The sequence below is a fragment of the Chrysemys picta genome, chromosome 10 (assembly GCF_011386835.1).
Source record: "Chrysemys picta bellii isolate R12L10 chromosome 10, ASM1138683v2, whole genome shotgun sequence".
In the NCBI taxonomy this organism is placed as follows: Eukaryota; Metazoa; Chordata; order Testudines; family Emydidae; genus Chrysemys; species Chrysemys picta.
Window position 1 is genome coordinate 16,538,748 of NC_088800.1, and position 23,438 is coordinate 16,562,185.

Below are 23,438 nucleotides of genomic sequence, written 5' to 3' on the forward strand. Positions count from 1 at the left end.
AAAGCAGCAGCAAAAATTGGCTCAAATAAACCATTCTATATGAAAAATGAAGTGCTTAAAATAAACAAAATAAATCATAAGCCTGACCAGCCTCCCCGGCTAAGCTTGGGTCATGGTTCAGTTTTATGTGGTTCAGCGTTGTGCTGAATAAGCCAGTACCAAGGAAGCAGACACAAAACTATGCATCACGATAGGGAGGGAGAGGAATTGGGAAAATGCACATTGTACGCCCTTTGAAAGCAGTTTCCTGTGCTGCTCAGGACAGACTCTCTTTGCACTTGGGAACGGATGATCTTCTTCAGTTTCCGCTTCTGATCCAGTATCTTGATAGCAACCTCAATTAACCAAGGCAAAAAAGTAAAAAGCTAGTTTACAGGGTACATTGCACTACACTCGTACAATTGTCTGCCCGTATGCGGTATCCAGTTGCCTGCAAAAACTGCCTTACCTTAGAATAATCCAAGCCTTTTAAAGAGACCACTGGCTATAAACTGGCCTTAGTGACTCCATGAGACCAGCAAGAATTAAAGTAGGTCAGAATGGACAGAAATATAATATCAAGTCTTCTTATTTGTCCTTCTTATGGACTATGTTAGCCAAAAATGTTTATCATTCCTGCCTTTTCAGATTAGTTGCATGTTATTTTGACATTTGCATTCTTTACTGAAATAGCATAGTTTCTAAATACTGCACGAGTTTCTCCATCTTATCAGTTTTTGGCAGTGTCCTTTGGAGTGCATCTGAGGCTGCAGCCATAATCAGAGTTAATTTTCATTTCTATTGCTACAGGAAGACCTATGTATTACATTAACAAAGCAAATGTTAATGTGGCATGCAGTACATGAACGTCTCCTGGGGCTGTAAGAATAATACATGAAAAGTAGATAGCATGTAATATGCTACCACCTACTGACTGAATCAAGGAGATTGTTTTTATTCTGTTCCCAGCGTTACACTGATTTTTGTCTTATTCGTGACGGTTTAAATTCTAGCACCAAGTTGTAACGGTGATGCTTGTGTCAGTATACAGTAGAGATGGGCTCACACTATAACATTAATCTCTGTATCTGGATTCTAATGTCCTCCAAGTGTGGGGGGGGCGTTTGAAACTGGCATTCTGGTTTGGCCCATTATAAAAATAGGAATCATTTGTAAAATTAAGATCCAGGTCCAGATTCGGAGTTTGAAAGCTCAGTAGCATTTTGATCCAAAGTTTTGATTCAGGTCTCTCTCCAATCTGTATCTGATCACTGATGAAACAGAAGTCAGAATCTTCTACCCCCTTTTAAGCTACTGCATAGAAAGGCTATGTGACTTGAGAAATAAACACAGAGGCGCATAAGGGGGAAATGTGTGTAGGGCAGAGGATTATTACATAACGGAAAATAGTTTGAGAGAGACAAACTGGACTTCTTTAAATAACTTTGAAACGGTCATGGTAGTCAGAGATGGGGCTGGGGGGGAAGACTGATCAGTATCCAATAAGTAAGTCCTTCCCCCTGCAATGGCAGAATATAATCTCAGTTAAAGATCTATCAAACTACCATTACACTTGATCTATACACCTTATGAGCCATGCTATAAAACCTTTTTTCACAAACTGGAATATGAACAAAATTGCTAAAGCTTTTAGTTCACCCCACCCTCCCATTTAAAATAAGGGAGCTTAATTTTGTTAATTAACCCCAGCCCTCCTTGTTCATATTAAAATCCTTACTGGTTTGGATATCTCAATTTGGCATTGCCTACCTTTGGGAAGAACGAAGGCTCTGTATCGTTGCATGTGAAGCACCTCCCCACTCTTTTCTCTCATTGCAGGTTTGCAGACAATGGCATTGGCCTGACCTTGGCAAGGTAAGCATTATTCATTCCTAGTTTGCCATCCCCCTACTTTGGCCTATGATTCCAAAATAGAGTTTGCCATAAACAACCCCTTTAACATACAGTCCTGTCTCTCCTAGCGGCGGAACTTTCCCACATGACGATGGTTCAAAGCAAGAAATAAAGAACAGCCTGTTTGTCGGTGAGAGTAAAAACGTGGGGACCGAGACCATGGACAACCACATTTGGGGGCCCGGAGGCCTGGATCATAGCGGAAGGACTCTCCCCATAGGCCAGTAAGTTTTGCCCAGCACAAGGGAACAGTTCCCATCCCTTCTGTTTGTTTAAGTTTATATATATTTTTAAGCACAGTTTGGTGTAATTTAAACTGAAGAAATTATACACAGAGGATTTTGTTTCATGTCTCTTGTTCCCAAGGTCCTCATTGTGCAGCTGCTGCTGGCAGGCATGTGCTTGCAGGCTGCCAGGACAGCATCAATACCTGCTTCGTGAACTGGGCTGGGGGGACGGCTAAAGTAGAGGAAGAGTTTGCTAACTGGGCAAGCTTTTCAACTGTGTACATGTAGTCAGCAAGGATTGGGCAATGCAGCAATCTCCACCCGTATCAGCTGCCAGTCACCAAGGAAATCTCTCGGGATCCCTGCCCAGGCTTTGGACCAAGCACAGTTGCTGCTGGGTTTGCATGATCTTTGTGCCCTTGTTAAATGTTTTACAAGCTACCTGTGAGTTTCACAGGTGACCTCGTCCATGATCTTGGTGCTCTGAGTTGGTTTTGCAAAGGCAATGGTATTTTCTTGTTGTTTTTAAAAACGTAACCACCCCAAGAGAAGTCTCCAGTGCACAAAGAGCTTGAATGTCATATCTTTCTGCATGACACTCCTCAATTCTGCTTGTCAATGGAGGCACAGTAGGCCTATCCTCTATACCAGTGTTTCTCAAACTGGGGTCGCCGCTTGTGTAGGGAAAGCCCCTGGCGGGCCAGGCCGGTTTGTTTACCTGCCCAATCTGTAGGTCCGGACGATCGCGGCTCCTACTGGCCGCGGTTCGCCGCTCCAGGCCAATGGGAGCTGCTGGAAGCAGCGTGGGCCGAGGGACATACTGGCCGCCGCTTCCCTACACAAGCGGTGGCCCTAGTATAAGAAACACTGTTCCAATAGTGAAAGGTTTTTTTAGTACCCTGTTCTACAGTCCTTTGTCTTCAGTGGAAGTTGTGTGTAAGAGCTCCCAAAGGCAAGGAGCACTCACCTGAATGAGAAATTCTTTTGTGAGGAAGTACCACTCATGTGAGTAAGGGATTGTGGTCTTGTTTATTATGAGCAATCCTTGACATGTTTTATCCAAGCCTGTTAAAGGGTTAAAACATCACATTCACTCAAATCAGAATGTGAAAAAGAATGTGTCTTCTCTACCTTTCCACTGGTATCTAAATGATCTCTGGTTAATGTGCTCTGGAGCTCCCGTAAAACTGTATCCTAGGCAGTGCAACAGTTTTTTGCATCTTTAAAGGCCAGTTTTTATTTTATTTGTGCCAGACTGCTTATCTCCCTGCTCCTATGAAAGCAGTCTTGGGATTTTAGCCCTGCAGTGATTCAGAATGAGGAGTGCAGATCTGATCAGTTACAGGTTTTGCTGCTGCTGCAGAACTTGTTTGTGATTGCAGCATGAATTTTTCCTTTTTAGGTCAGTGCCTTGGCATTATCCAATGTTCTTGCCTTTAGGAGTACAGATAAAGATGATCTGCTTAGACACGAGAGACCTTGACTGAACTCATAAGAACTGAAGGATTGCACAGGCTAAAACAAAAGCAGCACTAACTCAGAGTTATCCTGCTGGCTGGACAAAATAATGTCAGCTACAGAGCAAGCATCATGTGGCTATCCATTATCTAAGATACAGACTGATGTCTACGGTAACTCTTTCTGACCAAATCTCCCTCTCTCTATTTTTCAAATATGTTTTAGGAATTTTCCAATTCGAGGGATTCAGTTCTATGATGGGCCGGTCAATGTCCAAAACTGTACGTTTCGCAAGTTTGCTGCACTGGATGGTCGCCACACAAGTGCCCTGGCATTCCGGCTCAACAATGCCTGGCAGAGCTGCCCCAATAACAATGTCACGGATGTTCTATTTGAAGACGTTCCCGTGAGTTATTCCTTAAAATGGGCTCCTTGGCATTTGGTTTTGGACGTGAGAGTGATGGTGAAAAATGTGATTCAGGAAATGGCCATTGGGAGAAACCAACATCAGAACTGGAAGCCTAACAGCCTAGTCCCAATGATTGCCACGTTTTTAGCAAATTAGGTGTAAATTAGGGATAAGAAAACTGGTTTGTATTAAAAAAAAAAACAAAAAAAACAAGCCCAACTTTCTCACAAACTCAGAGCAAACCAGAACCAGAGCTATTTCCCCAAAAGCTTGTTTCCCATATAAATAAATAGCATTTCTAGTTCTGTGAGCCTCTGCACTACCACAGGCCTGATTCCATTTCCATGTACAAAGAGTAATTCTACTGAAGTTAAGAGAGGTACAGTTGGAGTAAAACCAGTACATGTGAGAGGAAAATAAGTCCCCTTTGGTTCCAGGTGGGGTAAGATGTTGAAGTGCCAGCATAGAAAGGCTGTTCTTATAAAAGTTCCAGCCGAATACCAAGGATAGGGGCGGCTCCAGGCACCAGCACAGCAAGCATGTGCCTGGGGCGGCCTGCCGGTCGCCGTGAGGGCGGCAGTCAGGCAGCCTTTGGCGGCATGCCTGAGGGAGGTCCGCCAGTCCCTCGGCTTCGGCGGCAATTCGGCGGCGGGTACGGCGAAGGCGTGGGACCAGCAGATCACTCGCAGAAACGCTGCTGAATCCGCCTGAGCAGCGGACCTCCCGCAGGCATGCCGCCGAAGGCTGCCTGACTGTCGTGCTTAGGGCGGCAAAAAACATAGAGCTTCCCCTGACCAAGGAACATCCCTGTGAGCAGAATCTAGGTTGAATTCTGTTCTTATTTACATCTGGTAATTCCATTGACATCAGTTCCGCAAATGTAAATGAGAGCAGAATTTGGCCCAAAAGGTTCTGATCTGCTTTGAATAAGCATGTGAACTTTCGGGTGCTTGTCTGAACCAAACCAAGCAATTAATTAGAACTAATCCTGGTGAGAGAGAAATTGACAGGTATTTTTGCATCTGCTTGTACAAATACATGCCTGCTGGTCCTGAGAGTGTCCCTCTTCCTGATGAAATGTACCTAGCAGCTGTTTAATCCAATGAACAAGCTTTGCAAGTGTATTTACAGACATCTGTGGATTGAACGAATGATTTTGATTGCCTCATGTTTACTAAATACCAGATATGCTAAAATTTCATGAGAAAAGTTGATTAAAAATCTTTGTGCCAAGTGTCTGGTAGGGAGAAAAAAATCCCCCAAAGTGTCCAACCCAGCCTCAGCCACATTGCATCAGGCTGGTTTGTGACATTCAATTTATTTAACTTGGATAAAGACCACTGGTCAGAAGTCACATAAGCAGCCATGTCCCCGGGGAAGCCGCCGATTGTTCCCAGTGTAAGTGCAACTTTATGTAGCATACAAATTTTAAAAAATGAAGAAGAAGTAGGAACACATGAACTGGGTCAGATAAAATAAAAATGTCCCTGAACCTTCCAACAAAACGTGAACCTCACCCCCCAGGATGGAGGCCAGGAGTAGAATGCTGGTGGTTTGTCCTCTACCTCTTTCATTCATGGTCAACAGGAAAGGGCGTATGACCCAGCAGACTTTTGCTGTGCATGACTTAGCTCTGCTTTAGCCTGAAGCACTGACCATGCATGCAGTATGTAGACAAGGGAGGGGCAACTCAAATATTCTAGCAAATGTCACTGAAATTCCTGCTAGCTGACAAGACCAACACTGCCAAAAGTGGCCACAGATTTTGGGTGCTCCTTTTTGGGGGGCACCCAGCCTGAGTTACTCAGAGCCTGATTTCTTTCCACAGGTGCTGAGCACCTAGAAGCTCCATTGACTTCAACTGGAGTTGTGGGTGCTCAGAGCTTCTGAAAACCAGAGCTAAGATGTCTCAAGTTGAGGACCCAAAAATGGAGGCACCCAAAACCAATGACCATTTTTGAAAACATTGGCCCTAATGTACAATTAAGTTTCCCCATCCCTACAGTGACTAGCAAATCCAAATGCCGCTTCTTGTCCCAACTATTTTACAATGCTAGTTAAAATCAAACAATTCAAGCCATTCCAACAACCACAGAATTGTCCTTCACTTAAAATGCTAAGCACTTAAAATACTTGAATTGCTCCTCTGGTATGTAAATATATGTCACTGTTCTGTTTAGATTACTTCAAGAGTGTTCTTTGGAGAACCTGGACCCTGGTTCAATGACCTGAATATGGATGGTGATAAAACATCAGTTTTTCATGATGTAGATGGCTCTGTGTCGGGATATCCTGGCTCATACCTTATAAAGGAAGATAACTGGTTGATCAAACACCCAGACTGTATTGATGTGCCAGATTGGAGAGGTGCCATCTGCAGTGGGCACTATGCACAGGTACCAAGAATTTACATTACACCACTGGCATTGCGTTGGGAGTACAGAAGTTGAAGGTGATAGGTTTATAGCTATTTTAAATTTCCCAGTACGGTAGGGCTTGAAGTCATCTTGAACTCAGAAATATGCACTTCTATGGGACACTCGGGGTGTCCTAGCATTGGGCAGTGCATCTGCCTGCATGGTTTTGCACACACACACGAGTTTGCCTGTCAATATTATGGCACATTTTCAAAGGCACTTTAAAAATTTTGGCCAGGAATATGAAACAATGAAAAGATCACTGCACTTCTGTAGCAACTTCTGTCCAAAGATCTCCAAGCATGTCAGAAGCATTCATAAATTAAGTTTCACAAACTGACTCTAAGATAGGGAAGTGTTATTTTCCCCATTTTTATGGAGGAAATTGTATCACAGCTAAGTTAGGTGACTTACCCACAGTCTCGTAGGAAGTCTCTTGTAGAGGCCAGAATAGAATCTGGATCTCCTAACTTCCATTCCTGTGACTTAGCCACAAAACTATTCTTCCTCCCACAAAAGCACATGGTACCACTGCCTAGAACCAGTCCTTCACTCTCTCTTGTGTGAAGTGACTATTTTTTAGCTTTGTTTTAGATACTGCAAGTGTTTTCAGAATAATATACTTAAAGCCAATTTGTAGCCATCTATCTTATTAAACCAATTGTGACTGTTTCCCTAATCTAGATATACATCCAGGCCTACAAGTCAGCCACCCTGAGAATGAAAATAATCAAAAACGACTACTACAGTCATCCTCTCTACTTGGAGGGGGCTTTAAGCAAAAGTTCTCCTTACCAGCAGTATCAGCCAGTCATAACACTGCAGAAAGGTTATACCGTCCATTGGGACAAGACGGCACCCGAGGAACTGGCTATATGGCTCATCAACTTCAACAAGTGAGTGATTCCTTCAAACCCTACCCCACAAAAGTAGCATCCCAACTCAGTAATGGAGCTATAAATGGTTAAAGAATGATGTTACTGAAATAGTCATGAGGAGTTCTTTCAGGGTTAACATCATTATTCCATGAAGCCCACTCTGAACTGCCCCATCTTTTAATTTGTCATGATACTTATGTCCCTCTGGATACATTTTTTTTTTTAGATGCCTAGGATCAAATTAATCCCTGGTGAATAGATGCCAATGGTATTAGATCAGGGATGAGTGTAGCTCAAATTGCTTAAGTAGCACATAGATGTTCTCTTAAAGGCTAAATTATGTTGACCAGCCAGGAAAAAAGTGTTACATTTCAAAGTGAACTATTTAACTTGGCTGATGACGTGCCCAGGAAAGTCATAGTCATGTGTCTATTATTTGTTATAATGTGGCTCTTTGCTATTTTAGGAACGACTGGATCCAGCTAGGGTTGTGTTATCCTAAAGGGACAACATTTTCCATTCTCTCAGACATCCACAATCGTCTCTTGAAGAAAACATACAAAACTGGGACCTTCTATAGGACCTTGCAGATGGACAAATTGGAGTACAGATACCCTACCAAAGGATACTATTACTGGGATGAGGACACTGGGTAAGGAAATAGCCCTTGGTCAACTAGACAGATATGAGAGAGCCATCTGACCCAGAAAGTGTTTTGGCCCAGACCAACATTCAAATGCAAACTGGAATCACAACAAATAGATTCCTTGAGACCTGATCAACTTTTCATTTCCTTCTGACTCATGGTGGCTGCCACTCATTCATGTGCTCTCAGCCACAGCCCCTCGCCTCCGATGGCTCCCAGTGCCAAATGAATGCACAGCAGGGCAAAAGGAAAAGCAGAAAGAGGACCCAGTGTATAGCAATGAAGTTACGCTGAACAAGCATAAAACCCTTCTTATTTCAAAAATTCGATCTAGGAATCTTAAACCACAACCATTTATGAGCATCGACATGTGTCATGCATAGCTGCCTAATGGATTTGAACAGGACAAATTTACCCCTTGGGGGATAGGACTCTTTCTTATAGGAAATTGAGGCTGGTTTTTATATATATAGAGAGAAAGATGTATATTTATATATATATATAGCGCTCCCTCAGTGGGAATACTGGGGGGGAGTGGATCTATGTTTCCATCCCCACAATATCTCATGGAGGAGGGACTGAGGTGGCTGTGGTGCATGAGATTGGACTGACCACTGGGGAGCAGGAAGATCTTCTTGGCCCAGTCTGGTGCCACCTTCAGGTCACCATGGGCCCCAGTGGAGACACCAGGCACCTGGCACCTGGACAGGGAGCAAGGGGGCGATAGCGCACATGGCGCCAAGCACCTGGTGAGGGGTGGGGGAGTGCAGGGCACCAGCCATGGAGGAACTGATGTAGGAATGGCCATCAGAACTACCAGGAAGCCCCTTCCCAGCCTCGATGGGCTGCCCATCTCCCCCACTTCCATTCTCAGTAACTCCCTTTTGCTGTCCCTCCTATCCCTCCACCCCTGATTCACAGGGAATATCCTCCCGCCTCTGAATAAATACATATACACACACTGATTTATGTAAAAATAACGGCCCTCTAGAGCTACACCTCTACCCCGATATAACGCGACCCGATAGAACACAAATTCGGATATAACACGGTAAAGCAGCACTCCGGAGGGGGGCTGCGCTCTCCAGAGGATCAAAGCAAGTTCAATATAACGCGGTTTCACCTATTACGCGGTAAGATTTTTTGGCTCCCAAGGACAGCATTATATCGGGGTAGAGGTGTATATAAATACACAATGTGTGATGTGGTATAAATATTCTATTAGCATCAGTCTAGGATGGCTGTATTACACATTTGTTATCACAAAGCACTGAGACATACTCTGTTATAACCTGGACCTATTCGTTTTGGTGTGTAACACCCCATGATTTGTGCCTTGTCACCCCCAATTTGCAGGCTGCTGTTTCTGAAACTCAAAGCCCAGAATGAGAAGGAGAAGTTTGCCTTCTGCTCAGTCCAAGGCTGCGAGAGAATAAGGATCAAAGCTGTGATCCCAAAGAACGCTGGAATTAGTGACTGTGAAGCCAAGGCCTATCCAACATACATGGAAAATCCAGTAATAGATGTGCCAATGCCTAAGAAGCTCTCTAACACACAACTGGTAAAGTACCTTGTTTGCTATTACATTTCTATGACCGTTGTTCTGTTTCCTTGTAAATTTACAAGCTTTATCATGCATCATTCCATGTAGCCATGGAAACCATCTCTAGAACTACTCTACCCTGTGCATAACTTCCTGAAATGGTCCAGAAGTGTAAAGCAACCTAAACCAGCCACCAGCTAGTACAGAAAACCCAGATTCATAAAAGGAAGAGATACTTAAAGCTGCATGCCTGACTCCTAGGGATAGGTGCTGGATACTCATGGGGGCAATGGGGATAGCTCTGGGGTATTGAAGACTGCATTTCACAGTAAGAATTTGATCTAATGGTCAGGGGTGGAGTGCTGCACATAGAAACACAACTCACAAAGTGATGAGCAGGGTGACGGGTTGCTCAGGAGAACTTGATTGGGCTCTGATGAGAGTTCTGCAAGCCATGCCTGCCTAATAGCAGAAGCAATGCCAGAGGGGGGATTGCATTGCTAAGGGTATGTCTATGCTGCAAAGAAAAACCCGGGGCACTACGTTTCAGAGCCCAGATCAATTGACTCAGGCTCACATTGCTCAGGCTGTGGGGATGAAAATAGCGTTGAAAGATAGGTTCATGTTCTGCTCCCAGCCCTGCCCTTTCTTACCTTTCTCACTTGGAGCAGGGATACAGGATCAAAGCCTCAATTAACTACATATCACTGCACAAAACAAAACTTTCCTTTTTGTGAAACTAGCAAAATTTAAATGTTGACAGGATCAGCTCAGAGGTTAAGATTTTGCCCAGATTTAATTAACAATGTCATTTGGCAAGTGCCAATATATTCGGTACTTTGTTATTGTTGATTAAACTGCTAGGAAGCTCTTGGTTTAAAATAAATAGCATTTGGGGAATGGACAAAAGTGGTAAACACTGTTCTCTATTTTTAAGCAGAATAATAAGGACCATTTCCTAGAGCTGAAAGTACAAACCTTCAAGACCAGATACTTCCATCTCAGGGATGACTTTGCATACATTGAGGTAAGTGGTTCCTTCTCAGCCACATTTGTTGGACTTTTAGAAATACATAGGTTAAAATTCTGGGGGTTCACCCAGAATTTACTGAGGAAACTACCACTGATCGTTTCGAGGAATTAGGTCATTCAGGCTGTGTCTCTTATGAAAATGAGTAGTAATCATAGGCAAAAATTCAAGTTGGTCCAAGCTAGGAGATAGGGAATCCTATCCCTTGAAGCAAAGAGCAGTTCAACGCTGCCATGCCACAGTCACGAGGCTTCTTACAGTTAACTGTTATGAACTCGGATTTCATTGGCACATCAAGAGTTTTTTCTTTTCTGCAGGTTGATAGTAAAAAGTTTTTCCTCGCTGATGATGGTATCCAAGTCGTTGTGATCGATGGGGAGAATGGAAAAATTGTTGACCGAATAAGTTTCAAAAACTCTATTCTACAGGGAATCCCAACGCAGATAGACAATTATGTCACCAACATCAAAAACAAGTGAGTAAATAATCCAGTGTGTAATAAAACTTTAGCATACAGGAGTGTTGCTGAAACGCTGACCCTTTTTCTTAGCCCTGGTCACCTGATATGGCTTAGTTACAAAATCTTAATGACATGGTTCATGACATGATTCAGTTGCATGACATGGCTCAATATCAACTTCATCAGAATCCAAATGCTGAGTTTCAAAGTGTCTCTAAGGCATGGACTGTAAACCTGTGAAAAAACTGTCATTTTCAGTTCCTAAACCACAATGCTCCTAATCTGTTTTCATATTGCCTGAGTAATCTGTTAGTTCTCATCAGATGCCACTGATAAACTATATGCATGCTATGTGCATGTGTTCCATCCCTAAACACATGTGCTGTGTGTTTTGATTTCTGTAAGCATGCTAGCCAGAGATCCAGAGCAATGAAACTAGACTGTTGAGTACCAAACACATGTTCCGAGCAGCTGTATTCTGGAGCACAGTATTCTAGCCAGCCTGAAATACTAATAGAAACCATATCAATGCTTCTTAAATTGAGGATTGTGTTCTCTGCTCATATTGGTTTGTAGAGTATTAATACACATAATTGTTGGTAGAGGTATTTATTCTTATCTTTTATCAAGTTACTGATCCATGAGAGGACCTTCCTCCTTATCCCATGACAGCTTACTTTGCTTAAGAGCCATTGGTGAGGGACCTTGTCAAAGGCTTTCTGAAAATCTAAGTACACTATATCCACTGGATCCCCCTTGTCTACATGCTTTTTGACCCCCTCAAAGAATTCTAGTAGATTAGTGAGGTATGGTTTCCCTTTACGAAAAACATGTTGACTCTTCCCCAACAAGTTATGTTCACCTATGTGTCTGACAGTTTTGTTCTTTACTATAGTTTCAACCAGTTTGCCCAGTACTGAAGTCAAGCTTATTGGCCTGTAACTGCCAGGATCACTTCTGGAGCCCTTTTTAAAAATTGGCATCACATTAGCTATCCTCCAGTCATTTGGTACAGAAGCTAATTTAAATGATAGGTTACAGACTACAGTTTGTAGTCCTGCAATTTCACATTTGAGTGCCATCAGAACTCTTGGGTGAAAACCATCTGGTCCTGGTGACTTATTACTGTTTAGTTTATCAATTTATTCCAAAACCTCCTCTAATGACACCTCAATCTGGGACAGTTCCTCAGATTGTCACCTAAAAAGAATGGCTCAGGTTTGGGAATCTCCCTCACATCCTCAACTGTGAAGATCGATGCAAAGAATTAATTTAGTTTCTCTGCAATGGCCTTATTGTCCTTGAGTGATCCTTTAGCATCTTGATCATTCAGTGACCCCACTGGTTGTTTAGCAGGCTTCCTGCTTCTGATGTATTTAAAAAAAAATTGCTATTACTTTTTGAGTCTTTGGCTAGCTGTTCTTCAAATACTTTTTTGGCCTTCCTAATTATATTTTTATACTTAATTTGCCAGAGTTTATGCTCCTTTCTATTTTCCTCACTAGGATTTAACTTCCACTTTTTAAAGGATGCCTTTTTGCCTCTCACTGCTTCTCTTACTTTGTTGTTTAGCCACGGTGGCTCTTTTTTTTGGTTCTCTTACTATGTTTTTTAATTTGGGGTATACATTTAAGTTGAGCCTCTATTATGGAGTCTTTAAAAAGTTTCCATGCAGCTTGCAGGAATTTTACTTTTGGTGCTGCACCTTTTAATTTCTGTTTAACCAACGTCCTCATTTTTGTGTAGTCCCACACCTCATTTTTGTGGTGTTTTCCCCACAGAGGCTCGTTTGGGGGGGGGGGGTTTCCAGATGCAGTGGCAATGGGACTCTACAGGGGCTTCCAGGGGAAGGTTGTTGGGGCTCAGTGGAGGGGTCTGGATGTGGGGGTCTTAGTAGGGGGGTCTGGGTGCTGAGGGAGTGGGGCTTGGTGGGGTGGGGGTCTGGGTGCAGACAGTTGGCTGTCGGTGTGGGGACCCAGGGTGGTGCAGGGGGTGGGGTATCAGGGTGGGGGTTTGAGTGTAGGGAACTCAGTGGGGGGTGTCTGGGTACAGGGGTCTGGAAGCAGGGGGTCTGGGTTCAGGGGGGCTCCAGATGTAGGGGTTGATGTGCAGTGGCATGGGGTTTGGGTATGGAGAGCTAGGGGAGTTCTGGGTGTACGGGGTGAGGGTGGCATGGGTGTCTGGGTATGGGAGGTCTGGATGCACAGGGGTTGGGTGGATGGGGGAGCAGCTCCCCGTACAGTGACCCCTCCCCCCACAGCTGAGGATTGATGGGGACAGGAAGCAGGGGAGGCTGCTGAGCTTCCTGCAGCTGGGGGAGGCTTCTGGAGGTGGGTCTGACACAGACCCAGCCACTCCTTGCAGGGGAAGAGGAAGTCCCAACCTCTCCTGCCTCCAGCCCAGCCGGGACTAGCAGCTGATCCCCGGCTCAGGGTAGGAGCCACTGGCTGGAGTTTTCCCAGCCCCACAGTGATTTACCTCTCTGCTGGCTGCTCTGGGTGCCTGGAAAGTTGTACCTGCATTGCTAGGGAGTCGTGCGTGACTGTTTTTGCAGCTTCGCTGTCAGAAAGTCATTTTTCTGCAGGGAAGCAAAGAAATCTGCGGGAGACATGAATTTTGTGCACGCACTGTGGTGCAGAATTCTCCCAGGAGTAAATTAAAGCAGTACAATTTGTATGTGTGTAGGCAAGGCCTATGAACATGATCTTTGGACCTGTTGAGCCTTCAACTCCCATGGAAGTCAATAGAAGTGAAGAGCAGTTAGCACCTCAAAGATCCTAATTTTGCAATATGTATTTAGTAGGATAGTAACCTTGGATTGTTCTCCTGCTCTTCTGAAATGTTCTCTTAGCCCTTTCCTCCATTCTCCTGCCTGCTTTCTGGAAATGGGATAAAGCCAGACATTTTAGCTATAGCTGTTAAACATACCATTTATCCAGGAAAGAAAAATGGGGTCTGCTGTGATGAATCTGTTTGAACTATACATTTTTAATAGTTTTTTTTCCTGGAATGACAGAGCCTATTAGTTCACTCTAGGAATTTACTGCAGGCCAAGTGTCATATTTTGTCTATGCTCATACTTTTGCGATGAGTTTCCCAAAGCAAATAGCTGGAACAAGTCGAAGCTATTTTTTGAAAGCTCCAAGACGGGAAAGGCTTAGCTGAAATAAATGATTTTTTAGTAAAGTAAAAGAAAAAAAAATCTAATATCAGACCAAGAATATAACTAAATACATGCTGTCAACCCAATTAGTTTTATAACAGTGCAAGTATTAAATGTAACAGCTGAGGTTTAAGCTAAAAACAGACTAAAGGTTTGTCTACACTACAATGGCACAGGTATGATGCACTGTAGTGTAGACACGTTCTACAGCGATGGAAGAGGTTTTTACATTGCTGTAATTAATCCACCCGCTTGAGAGGGAATTCTTCCATCGACCTAGCAGTGTCTATACTGGGGCTTAGGTTGGCTTAACTACATCTCTCAGGAGTGTGAATTTTTCAAGTTTTAGGTGGAGATCAGGCCTTAGTGACTATTAACCCTTTTGTTCCTGGTTTTTCCTTGCAATTGCTGTATTGCCATTATCCCATTACAATGGATTTTAATGGAATTGTCATGTTAAGATGTAGCTAGTCCATTCAGCAGCCCAGCAGTTGCGTTCTATGTAGTAATAATCTGGAAAACAAGGAACTCTTGGATGGCTAATTATAGTGACAGTTTGTCCTACTGTAACCCAATGGGGCTGATCCATCAAGGCTTTCTACCTGCAGAACACCCATTGACATCACTGGGGCACCTTACCTGGAGAGCTTGCAAGATAGAGTAAAATAAATTAAACTAGTCTAACATTTTATCAATCACCCTCTTTAATGAAGAGGAGCACACTTGACTGCAAGAACCAGAGCCCATCTGTGCCTCATCAAAGTCAATGGCAAAACTCCCATTTTCTTCAATAGGGTCAGGATTTCTTGGTGCAGTCACTGGAGAGATCTTGGCGCCTTGCAGAAGAATAGGGGTGCTAACCTTATTAGCCTGCCTAAAGTTCAGCTTGGATGGTTCTGTCTACAGAATGCCCCTTCCAGGTTCAATTTGATAGGGGATTTTTCTTCACTTTCTGCCCTAACCTGTTTTATAGTGTTGCTTAAACAGCTGCTGAATTTTACCGCAGAGGTCGCTGCAGATTTGTGATAGGTAAACTGATCTGATCCTTGAACCGTACATCATTTGTACTTCAGTCTGAGTTTATAAAGCACCCGAGGACCTTTTGGAAGACATGTGCTATTTATAAGGACACTAATAATGCACATTTGCATCAAACATGCACTCAAAAAGAAGGAAAATTGACCCTCTGCACAGATTCTAGGGAGGTGAATTTATTTGAGATCTAGTCCGTTGCTGATATGAAAACAAAGAGTTAAATGAGAATTGCTAAGTGCATCCCAGATGAAGCACATTCCACTCAGAGTGGCATGTGATGGAAATGCTGATTTTGAACATTTAAACCGCTCTAGAAACTCAGTGTCAAATAAGCAAATTAAATATGCTTCCTAATGGATTTTGCATATATGGAAAAGTGAATATGTGGTTGAGTCATTGGAGAACATCTAGTTCGCAGGTGTCCCAGTGTCACACTGATGGCAGATACCAATGATTAAATCAGACAAGTGACAAAGGTTTAACTATTGTTTGTTTATAAATGGCTTTGTTTTCTTTAGTTCTATAGTGGTGATGGCATCCAAAGGCAGATTCATTTCAAAAGGACCCTGGACTAAAGTACTGGAAAAACTTGGAGTTGAGAAGGGTTTTAAGTTAAAAGGTAAGGAATTTTAAAAACATAAATACAAACTTTTGATGTGTTAACCTAACAAGTTAAAAACCTTCAATATACCAACTCCTGCTAGTAAACTGACCTTGCGCAAATGAGTGGGCACTGTGCTTCTCAACTGGACTCACGTGTCAGTGAGAGAGATGCAGACCTCCCTCCTTGAGGACAGTTTGGGAAAGACCTCGGGATTTCTGCCACCCAGGCTCAGTGTGATGTCTATCATTTGGGAATATGGCATAAGGAGAAGCCACATTTACAACATCCTTGTGCTGAATGGATGCTAAGATGGCATCCACACCAGCTGTAGAGAAGGCAGTGCATTTTGGTACCCTTCGTGGAAGAAGTGCCCAGATAGCGCCCTTCCAAGTGGTGGGGAGTGAAAATACCAAATTAAAGACCATTCTGAGTGTGTCCAGGTGTCTCCTAAACATCCAGACTGTTAAACCAGAGTGCCAAGTATCAGCACAACTAAACAGCTATTTTAAATTGAGGCTTATTTAATCGTGCTTTGCTTACACATGCCTAAACCTTCCATATCTACCTAACAATATTCTCTGTCTACAGTGCTATGATTAACACAGAATTGCTTTGAGTTCCCTCTTGAAAGTACATCCTCTATAAGGCAGTACGTCTCTGCCCACTGTCACAGCAATGACCTTTGCTAAATGCTGTTCCCAAAAGTAATGACAGTTTTAGAGAAGGTAGAGAACTTACTTCAGGGGAGATGGCTCTGGTACCTCTTTTCCATCTCTAACTTCTCTAGTCCTCTGATTCTGCTAATGATTTCTTTTAAGATAGCCATTGATTCAGAGATAAATCATATATTCAAACTGCCACACCTAGCCCCAGCATCCAATGTGTCTGTAACTGACTGTATAATATTGTCATTGAGAAATTGTTGGTCGATATCTGCTCTGGAATTGCACGTATTTACATTGCATCAAGACACACACCAACCCCAGAGAGTTTGCCATTGGAAGCTACTGTAACTTTAGCAAGTATTTTCTTTGAGATAAGGGAACCAGTAAGAATTGAAAATGGAGTCTCCAGCCAGCACCATTACATACCAGATGGTTCAGAAAGATCAGAGTGCACCTAGAGTCAGAGGCAAAGTTAGAAGCAATTGGCAATTGGTTTGGACCTAATTGTGAGGTTCCTGTTTATCAAGAACCAAATTTACCATGTTGTTTGGCTAAAACAAGTCGTGAGCAGAGCTGTGTGGAGGAGAGAAGTTTTGTTTTGCAAAGAATTTCAAGATTTCCAAATTTCCCATTGTTCAAAATAGGAATGAAAACTAAAAATTTCAAAATTCTCTGCAAAGGACAATTCTGAAAAGTAATATTTTGGGCCATTCATTTTGATTCTGACTTTCAAAATGTGTATTAGATTATCATACATAATTTCATACAAAATGTGAAACAAAGGATTGTTTCAAAACTAAATGTTGAACCGTTTTATTTGGAAAATGTCAAAAACAGGACCTTTCAACATTGTGGTGTTCCTCTCTGCATTAATTAATTGATAATAGTTCACATGACACACAGCAGAGTATGACCTTACAAACATCTAACACGTACAACAGAAAATTTTATAACCAGAGCACCCTCTTTAACACAGGTAGAGTGCATAGTGGTTAGCTCCATGAAGTTTGCATGTGTGTGAGTGGCATGAAGTCAAAGAGAAGTTTAAGGGGTGACTTGGTTACAGGCTAGAAGTATCTACACAGAGAACAAATATTTAATAATGGGCTCTTCATTCTAGCAGAGAAAGGTATAACACGATCCAATGGCTGGAAGTTGAAACTAGACAAATGCAAACTGGAAATAAGGCGTACATTTAATGAGCGTAATTAACCATTGGAACAGTTTACCAAGTGTCATAGTGGATTCTCTATCACTGACATTTTTAAAATCAAGGTTGGATGTTATTCTAAAAAATCTGCTGTAGGAATTATTTGGGGGATGTTCTATGGCCTGTGTGGTACAGGAGGCCAGGCTAATGATCTCAGTGGTTTCCTCTGACCTTGGAATCTATGAAAGTCCTTCGACTTGTTTGCAGTCAGCTGCAATACCAATTTATTGCTGTTGGTTTTCAGATAAAATGGCTTTTGTCGGATTCAAAGGCAGCTTTCGACCAGTCTGGGTGAAACTGATCACCGAGGAGGATGCAGCTAAAATCTATCAAGTTGTGCCAATCCCTGTGGTGAAGAAAATGAAATTATGAGGACACCATGCTTTGCCTTCCTGCTGTTAGCACTGCCCTAATAGAAAAGGACTACTGACTCTGCTCCCAACAGGCACCGTGCCACAGCGCTCCAGAGATGTAGTATTTCTTTGTTGCTGTACATGAAGAAAGCTTTATTGCAAGTGGGTAGATGGCCACATGTGACAAACAGCATTCCTTGTGCTGCACATCTTGTTTGATCCTGCCCTATTGATTTGCTTGCTGAAACCAGATTTACCTTTATTTTCTAAGCTAATATCTGGGGCAAAACTGTTTTCAAATAGTGGGGAGGGGAGTGTCAGTGCCTTTTACATGGCCTGGTCATGTTCTGCCTCTACATCCCTTGTGAGCCTCTCAGGTATGAATGTCAAATCTAATTGCCATACAAGACTCGGAATTTTCCCATGGGACTGTTTTTGAGAGTGCAATCAGCTGCTCGCACAAAACTGGGAATGCAAATTCAGAGACTGGCTGAAAATTTGGATCATAAATCATAAATTATAGTCAGTATCTGAAAGCTGCAAAACATGGTCAAACAATGAGAATTTATTTGAAAGCTTCTGCACTCTTCTGTCAAACTGCTGCAGAATCCCGAGACTAAATTGTACATGCTGAACCACTTGGGAGTTATCACATTTCAGCTGATGGTACATAGTGAGGAAAGAAATGGCATAGGAGTGATTTAACACATTGTGATGCTTTGGGTTCACCCAGACCAATAAGGGGTTGTGTCACTACTTGCCCTGGGTGCCTCCGTGCTATGCAGCTATGGCGCAGAACTCTGACACCAGCAGCCAGCTCAGTGATCTCACCCTGGCTTCCACCTGCTTGATTAGTCCTTGCAGGGTGACACCAACAGCCTCTTCTGACCGGAGTCCACCCAAAACAGTCTCCCCTGTGGCGCTCAGCCCCTCTCGCTGTAGCATTCACCAAACCTTATCAAGTTCGTTGCTCCTTTGGTGAGAGAGTACGCAACACCGGCCTGTTAGTTTGGCTGAGGATTTTACTCTTCAGTTTGAAACACTGCACTGAGATGGTGGTGTACTAAAACAAGATTAAGTTTATTAACAAGGAAGTGATATTGAACTGATACCAAGTAGACAGAACTGGGACCGAAATGCCTACAAACAAACAAACAAAAGTAAAAATACCATTCTAAGACTAAAACCTAACTTAAACTAGAGTCTCTTGTTCAAAGTAGTTTTCTCACCACACTTGTTCTTCCAGCATGGCTGGCCAGTTCTTAACCCCGAACCAACACAGAGCTCAGAGCACTTCGTTTCTTTGTCTCTTCAGATGAAGGATGCCAAAAAGGCTTTTTCTCTCCGCTGATATCCTCAAAGTTTTATCTTTGTTTTCAAAGTCAGGAAGCCTGCTTGGGGGCTCAGCTTGCTGGGTCCACCCAGGAGCTGACACCATGTTCATTTTTACAGTCTCCTCCTCCCGCTGTGATAGTGGCTCTCGCCCCAACTCGCTAGTTTGATGGCTTTGTTTACCTTTTATGTAAATGTACTTCCATTGTCTCTCTTGGCTCAATTGACATTGGAGACACATTTGTGCAGGTGGGCCCATGTTCCTTTGTCAAGGGCAGGGTGCCTTATGCCCTACCTGCCAAACACAATTTTAAGAACATATTTCCAGCGCACATTTATAAGTTTTCATACATCATGCATACATGCACCAGCAATAATATTAATGACCAACTTGTTACCAGTTGCCTATGATATCTTACATGGCACCTTTTAGATACAGTAAATTGGGGTACACTGAGCTGGTTAGGCCAATGGAGGCTCACTGCTAGAAACTAGGGCACCCCTTACCCTCTGGCATTGGGGTGTTCTTAGGGTCACACATGTGCAAACCAAATATGGTCATAAGGGAACCTGCTATTTCTGCTCAATCCCATAACCAACAACTGGCGTTCCCATGGTTATGCTTTTAAATAGCTGTTGTCATGATTCTGTGTTTTTCCCAGGCAAGCAGCCACAGACTGATGGAAAAGACCTGACAACCATGCTCTTCACACTTACTCAGACTTTCTCACACATTCCTTCAAATATAAATTTTCAGAGCCAGCCCAGTGGACTGGTTGTGCCTACGTGACATGCTACCGAGAGGATCCATGCTTGGGTCTCTCGCCCCCAGGCAGGGAATGCTGGGGAGTCATCTTACTCCATCCCTAATCAAGGGTGAGGATTAAATTGTACTTCCAGTGCAATCAAGGGGGACAGGATCAGGCCCAATGTGTTGTGCATTACTTGCCTGTAATTTCTTCTGGCCAGGGCAGTGAGTATGTTAATAGGCTCCAGAGGGAGCTAGATCTTTCCTGGAGGGTGAATCACTAAGATGTAGGGGGCTTTGAGGTCACGTGGAAGGGCTGAAGAGGAAAAGTTGATCCCAGGAGACACACCTCCTCCCCAAATAATGTAACCTTATGTATTTTCTGCCCCCTTTCCTTCAAAACATAATATTCTACGTTTAAAAAAATGGATGATGAGCAAAGTTGAGTGTAAACCAGAACTGCTTTCTTCATTAAGCTGGGAAATGTATCTTAACCTTATAAAAACACTGTATATTGTTCAAAAATGCACATGATACAGTGCTTTGTGTTTCCCAAAGATATCATGCAGGTGTCTCAAGTGGCTTCTGTTATTCGGGTAACTTCCAAAAAAAATGGAGTACTTCTTGAAGTAGGCAAATTGTCCATATGCCAGAGCAGTTGTGTTTCCCTCCCCTCCACTACCCCCAAAAAAATCCATTGTTGGTTTGTCTTTTTAAATAGGACTTTTTTCTGAGTGTCTCTTTTTTCACTGTATCTAAAATGTCAGCTCTGGATTGGAATGAAGCAGCCATGAATCCATGTGTCATTGCACATGGTGTCACTGTGCAGGTGCTGAATTCCAAAAGACCTTTCTGGCACTGTTTTTGGACCAGGTTGCTGTGTGAGTCAGTTATAAGTGGTATTCAGGCTCTAATGTAGGTATGTGCCCCTCCAGTCCTTCCTGGGTTTTAAAACTGGAATTGCTTTTTTTCTATACTGTTTTTATATACTGTTTTCCTTAGCGGAATTTCAAGAGTGTTGCATTTTTTTGAAAGGATCCAGGGTTATTTCTCTTTTCCCTGGCTTCTTTACATCTCATAATGAAGGATTCCTCATTCAAGCAAAGGCATGTCTGCTCTAAACCATTCATGCCATTTGGGCTAATTCCACTAGATGCAGTGTGAAAGGGCATAGCTCTCAAGAAATATACATTTCTCTCCCAATGTCTTATGATGATCTGGGTTCTTTCCATCCCCAGATCACAACTATTCCTTAAAAAAGATTAGTCTCACTTACAGTTCAACCTCGATTATACAAATCTCATTTATCTGAAACTCCCTGTTAGCCAAAACAGGATCCTATCCCTTAAATCTAGTAATTACATTAAAAAATCCTTAATTATTCAGAACCCTGGCTATCTGAATGCATTCAGTGTCCTCCACAATATTCCCATAATCGAGGCTGTACTGTAGGTACAACGGCATCTATTGCTCTGTATTAGCAGATCATATGTACAATATAATGAATGAAAAATACTAGAAAGGGGCCAAGACCAGAATTTTTTTATTCTGAAGGTTTTAGGAGAGGAACCAGGATCAAAACCCCTCTGGGTTTGGATTTGGTTTTCCAAAAACATCCTGTTTTTGCCCTTTGCTATTCTAGCCAATCACGTCTTTATATTGTAGTAGCTGAGCACCTATCGACTCAGTACAATCAAACCCAATGGAGCAGGAGTCGAGTTCTTTGTTTAACTAATACAAAAAGGCAAGTTGCATTTGTACTGAAGTGTTGCTTCTAATTTTCACAATTTTTGGAATTCTCAGGGTGAAATCATAAGACTTGGCACTAGGAAATATACCTGTTTTTTAAATCACATCTTATCCAGGGAAAAAAGTCTGTTTTGTTCTGTCATGCAAGGATAGTCATGTGGGCCCATTTAGGAGGAAGGGGATGGGTCTTACTCTGTAAATACTTAGGATAGGATCACTGCAACTTGTTAAGCCTTAGACAGAGAATGTGGCTCGGCATAATGGGCCAGATTCTCCCCTGAAACGCAAGCAGCTCCCATTGACTCAATGGGAGTTAAGTGCATGGAACTGACGGCAGAATTTGGCCTAATATCACCAACCAATAGTTCTGATATATCATTTTTTAAATATTTGTGGATTCTAGAGGTTGTACGTGTGTTCCTCTGCAAATAGTGAATTGACTGACTCCTTGTAGTTTGTACATTCTTTAAACTGTCCCATTCACAAACTGTAAATATCCTGTCTGTAAGGTTTTATTGCTGCAAATATTTTCACGTTAGCCTACATATACAGTCATCATTATTAAGGCAATTTTGGGGTGGGGGTGTGTCAGTTCAAATGCTTGTTTTACCTGTTGCCGAAATAGCTGGTCCTTTTTCGGAATTAGATGTATAGTGTTTTGTACATTTTCCTATAGACTTCACAATGAAAAAGATATATTTTCTATTTATTTATTACAAAGGCACTATGAGACCTAAATTTGCAGAGATTTGAAGACCTGTTACTGGATTTGAGCATTGTCCAAGCTGTTAAGGAGGTTGGAAATATGTCTTTTCAGATAATCTGCTTTGCACTTGAAAGTTATGTCCACAGAATGTGGCAATGCGTTGACTGTCTAGTTTATGCTGACAGAAGCTTTTGAAAGATTCATTCCAAAAGTTTTTGCTTACAACAGAATTAATATGTAGTAACTTGGGATACAAAAAGGTTTATCAGAATAAATATTCAATGCCAAATTATGACTTTGTCTCTTGTACTCTTCATTATAACTTTATGGCAGTGAACTGCTATTTGTTTACATATCTTTTTGACCGTGTATTCCTGTTCCCACCATCCTGCTTGCTTGTTCTATAACAGCTGTTAACCAGCACCTAGAGTACTTTAGGTGACGATTGTTTTTTCTGACATTCATGAAATAAGTGTGAGTATACAGCAGAAAAAAAAATCCTGATTTTATTTTTTCATGAGTATCCATGTATCCCTATGAGGTTCTGATAACCAGGGCAATCATATTAGCGTGTTACATTTTCCATTGTGGGGTTGAGCCAAACAGACTGTCTCTATAAAACCTTTCAGAGGCAGCATTCCTAAAATGAGACTTTGGTGACAGGAAATCAGTATTTCCAACATCCGAGCACACATTTTTGAACCAAGTCTCGTAATAGTAATTAGCATTTAAAGGGCATGGTATCACCCTCCTAAGTGATTCAGACAAGGCAGCTGCTACACACTCACTCCTGGTTGAAATCAGTGATATGTGTGAAATCTCCAAATCACTTACATGCAACAAATTGAAGATGAGATCAAAGGCAGCACTGAAGCTCCTGTCTCCTCCCTCCCTGTCTTCTTCCCCTCTGCT

At 42.5% G+C, this 23,438-nt stretch overlaps 1 protein-coding gene across 6 annotated transcripts in view; it reads left to right on the forward strand.

The window, feature by feature from the left end:
• The window catches only part of CEMIP (cell migration inducing hyaluronidase 1), a 147,868-nt gene extending 125,050 nt beyond the window's left edge, over window positions 1-22,818 (forward strand). For 4 of the 6 annotated variants that reach the window (XM_042856672.2, XM_042856676.2, XM_042856675.2 and 1 more), the window contains exons 19-29: window positions 1,819-1,854; window positions 1,962-2,117; window positions 3,804-3,984; window positions 6,168-6,383; window positions 7,089-7,300; window positions 7,749-7,934; window positions 9,285-9,489; window positions 10,409-10,498; window positions 10,819-10,976; window positions 15,678-15,778; window positions 17,883-22,818. In XM_042856672.2, coding sequence (XP_042712606.2) covers window positions 1,819-1,854; window positions 1,962-2,117; window positions 3,804-3,984; window positions 6,168-6,383; window positions 7,089-7,300; window positions 7,749-7,934; window positions 9,285-9,489; window positions 10,409-10,498; window positions 10,819-10,976; window positions 15,678-15,778; window positions 17,883-18,010 — 1,669 coding nt within the window. In that variant the 3' untranslated portion in view covers window positions 18,011-22,818. The remainder of the gene's footprint in view (window positions 1-1,818; window positions 1,855-1,961; window positions 2,118-3,803; window positions 3,985-6,167; window positions 6,384-7,088; window positions 7,301-7,748; window positions 7,935-9,284; window positions 9,490-10,408; window positions 10,499-10,818; window positions 10,977-15,677; window positions 15,779-17,882) is intronic. The other 2 variants (XM_065559328.1, XM_065559329.1) reach the window with 2 other exon arrangements.
• The last annotated feature ends 620 nt before the right edge of the window (window positions 22,819-23,438 follow it).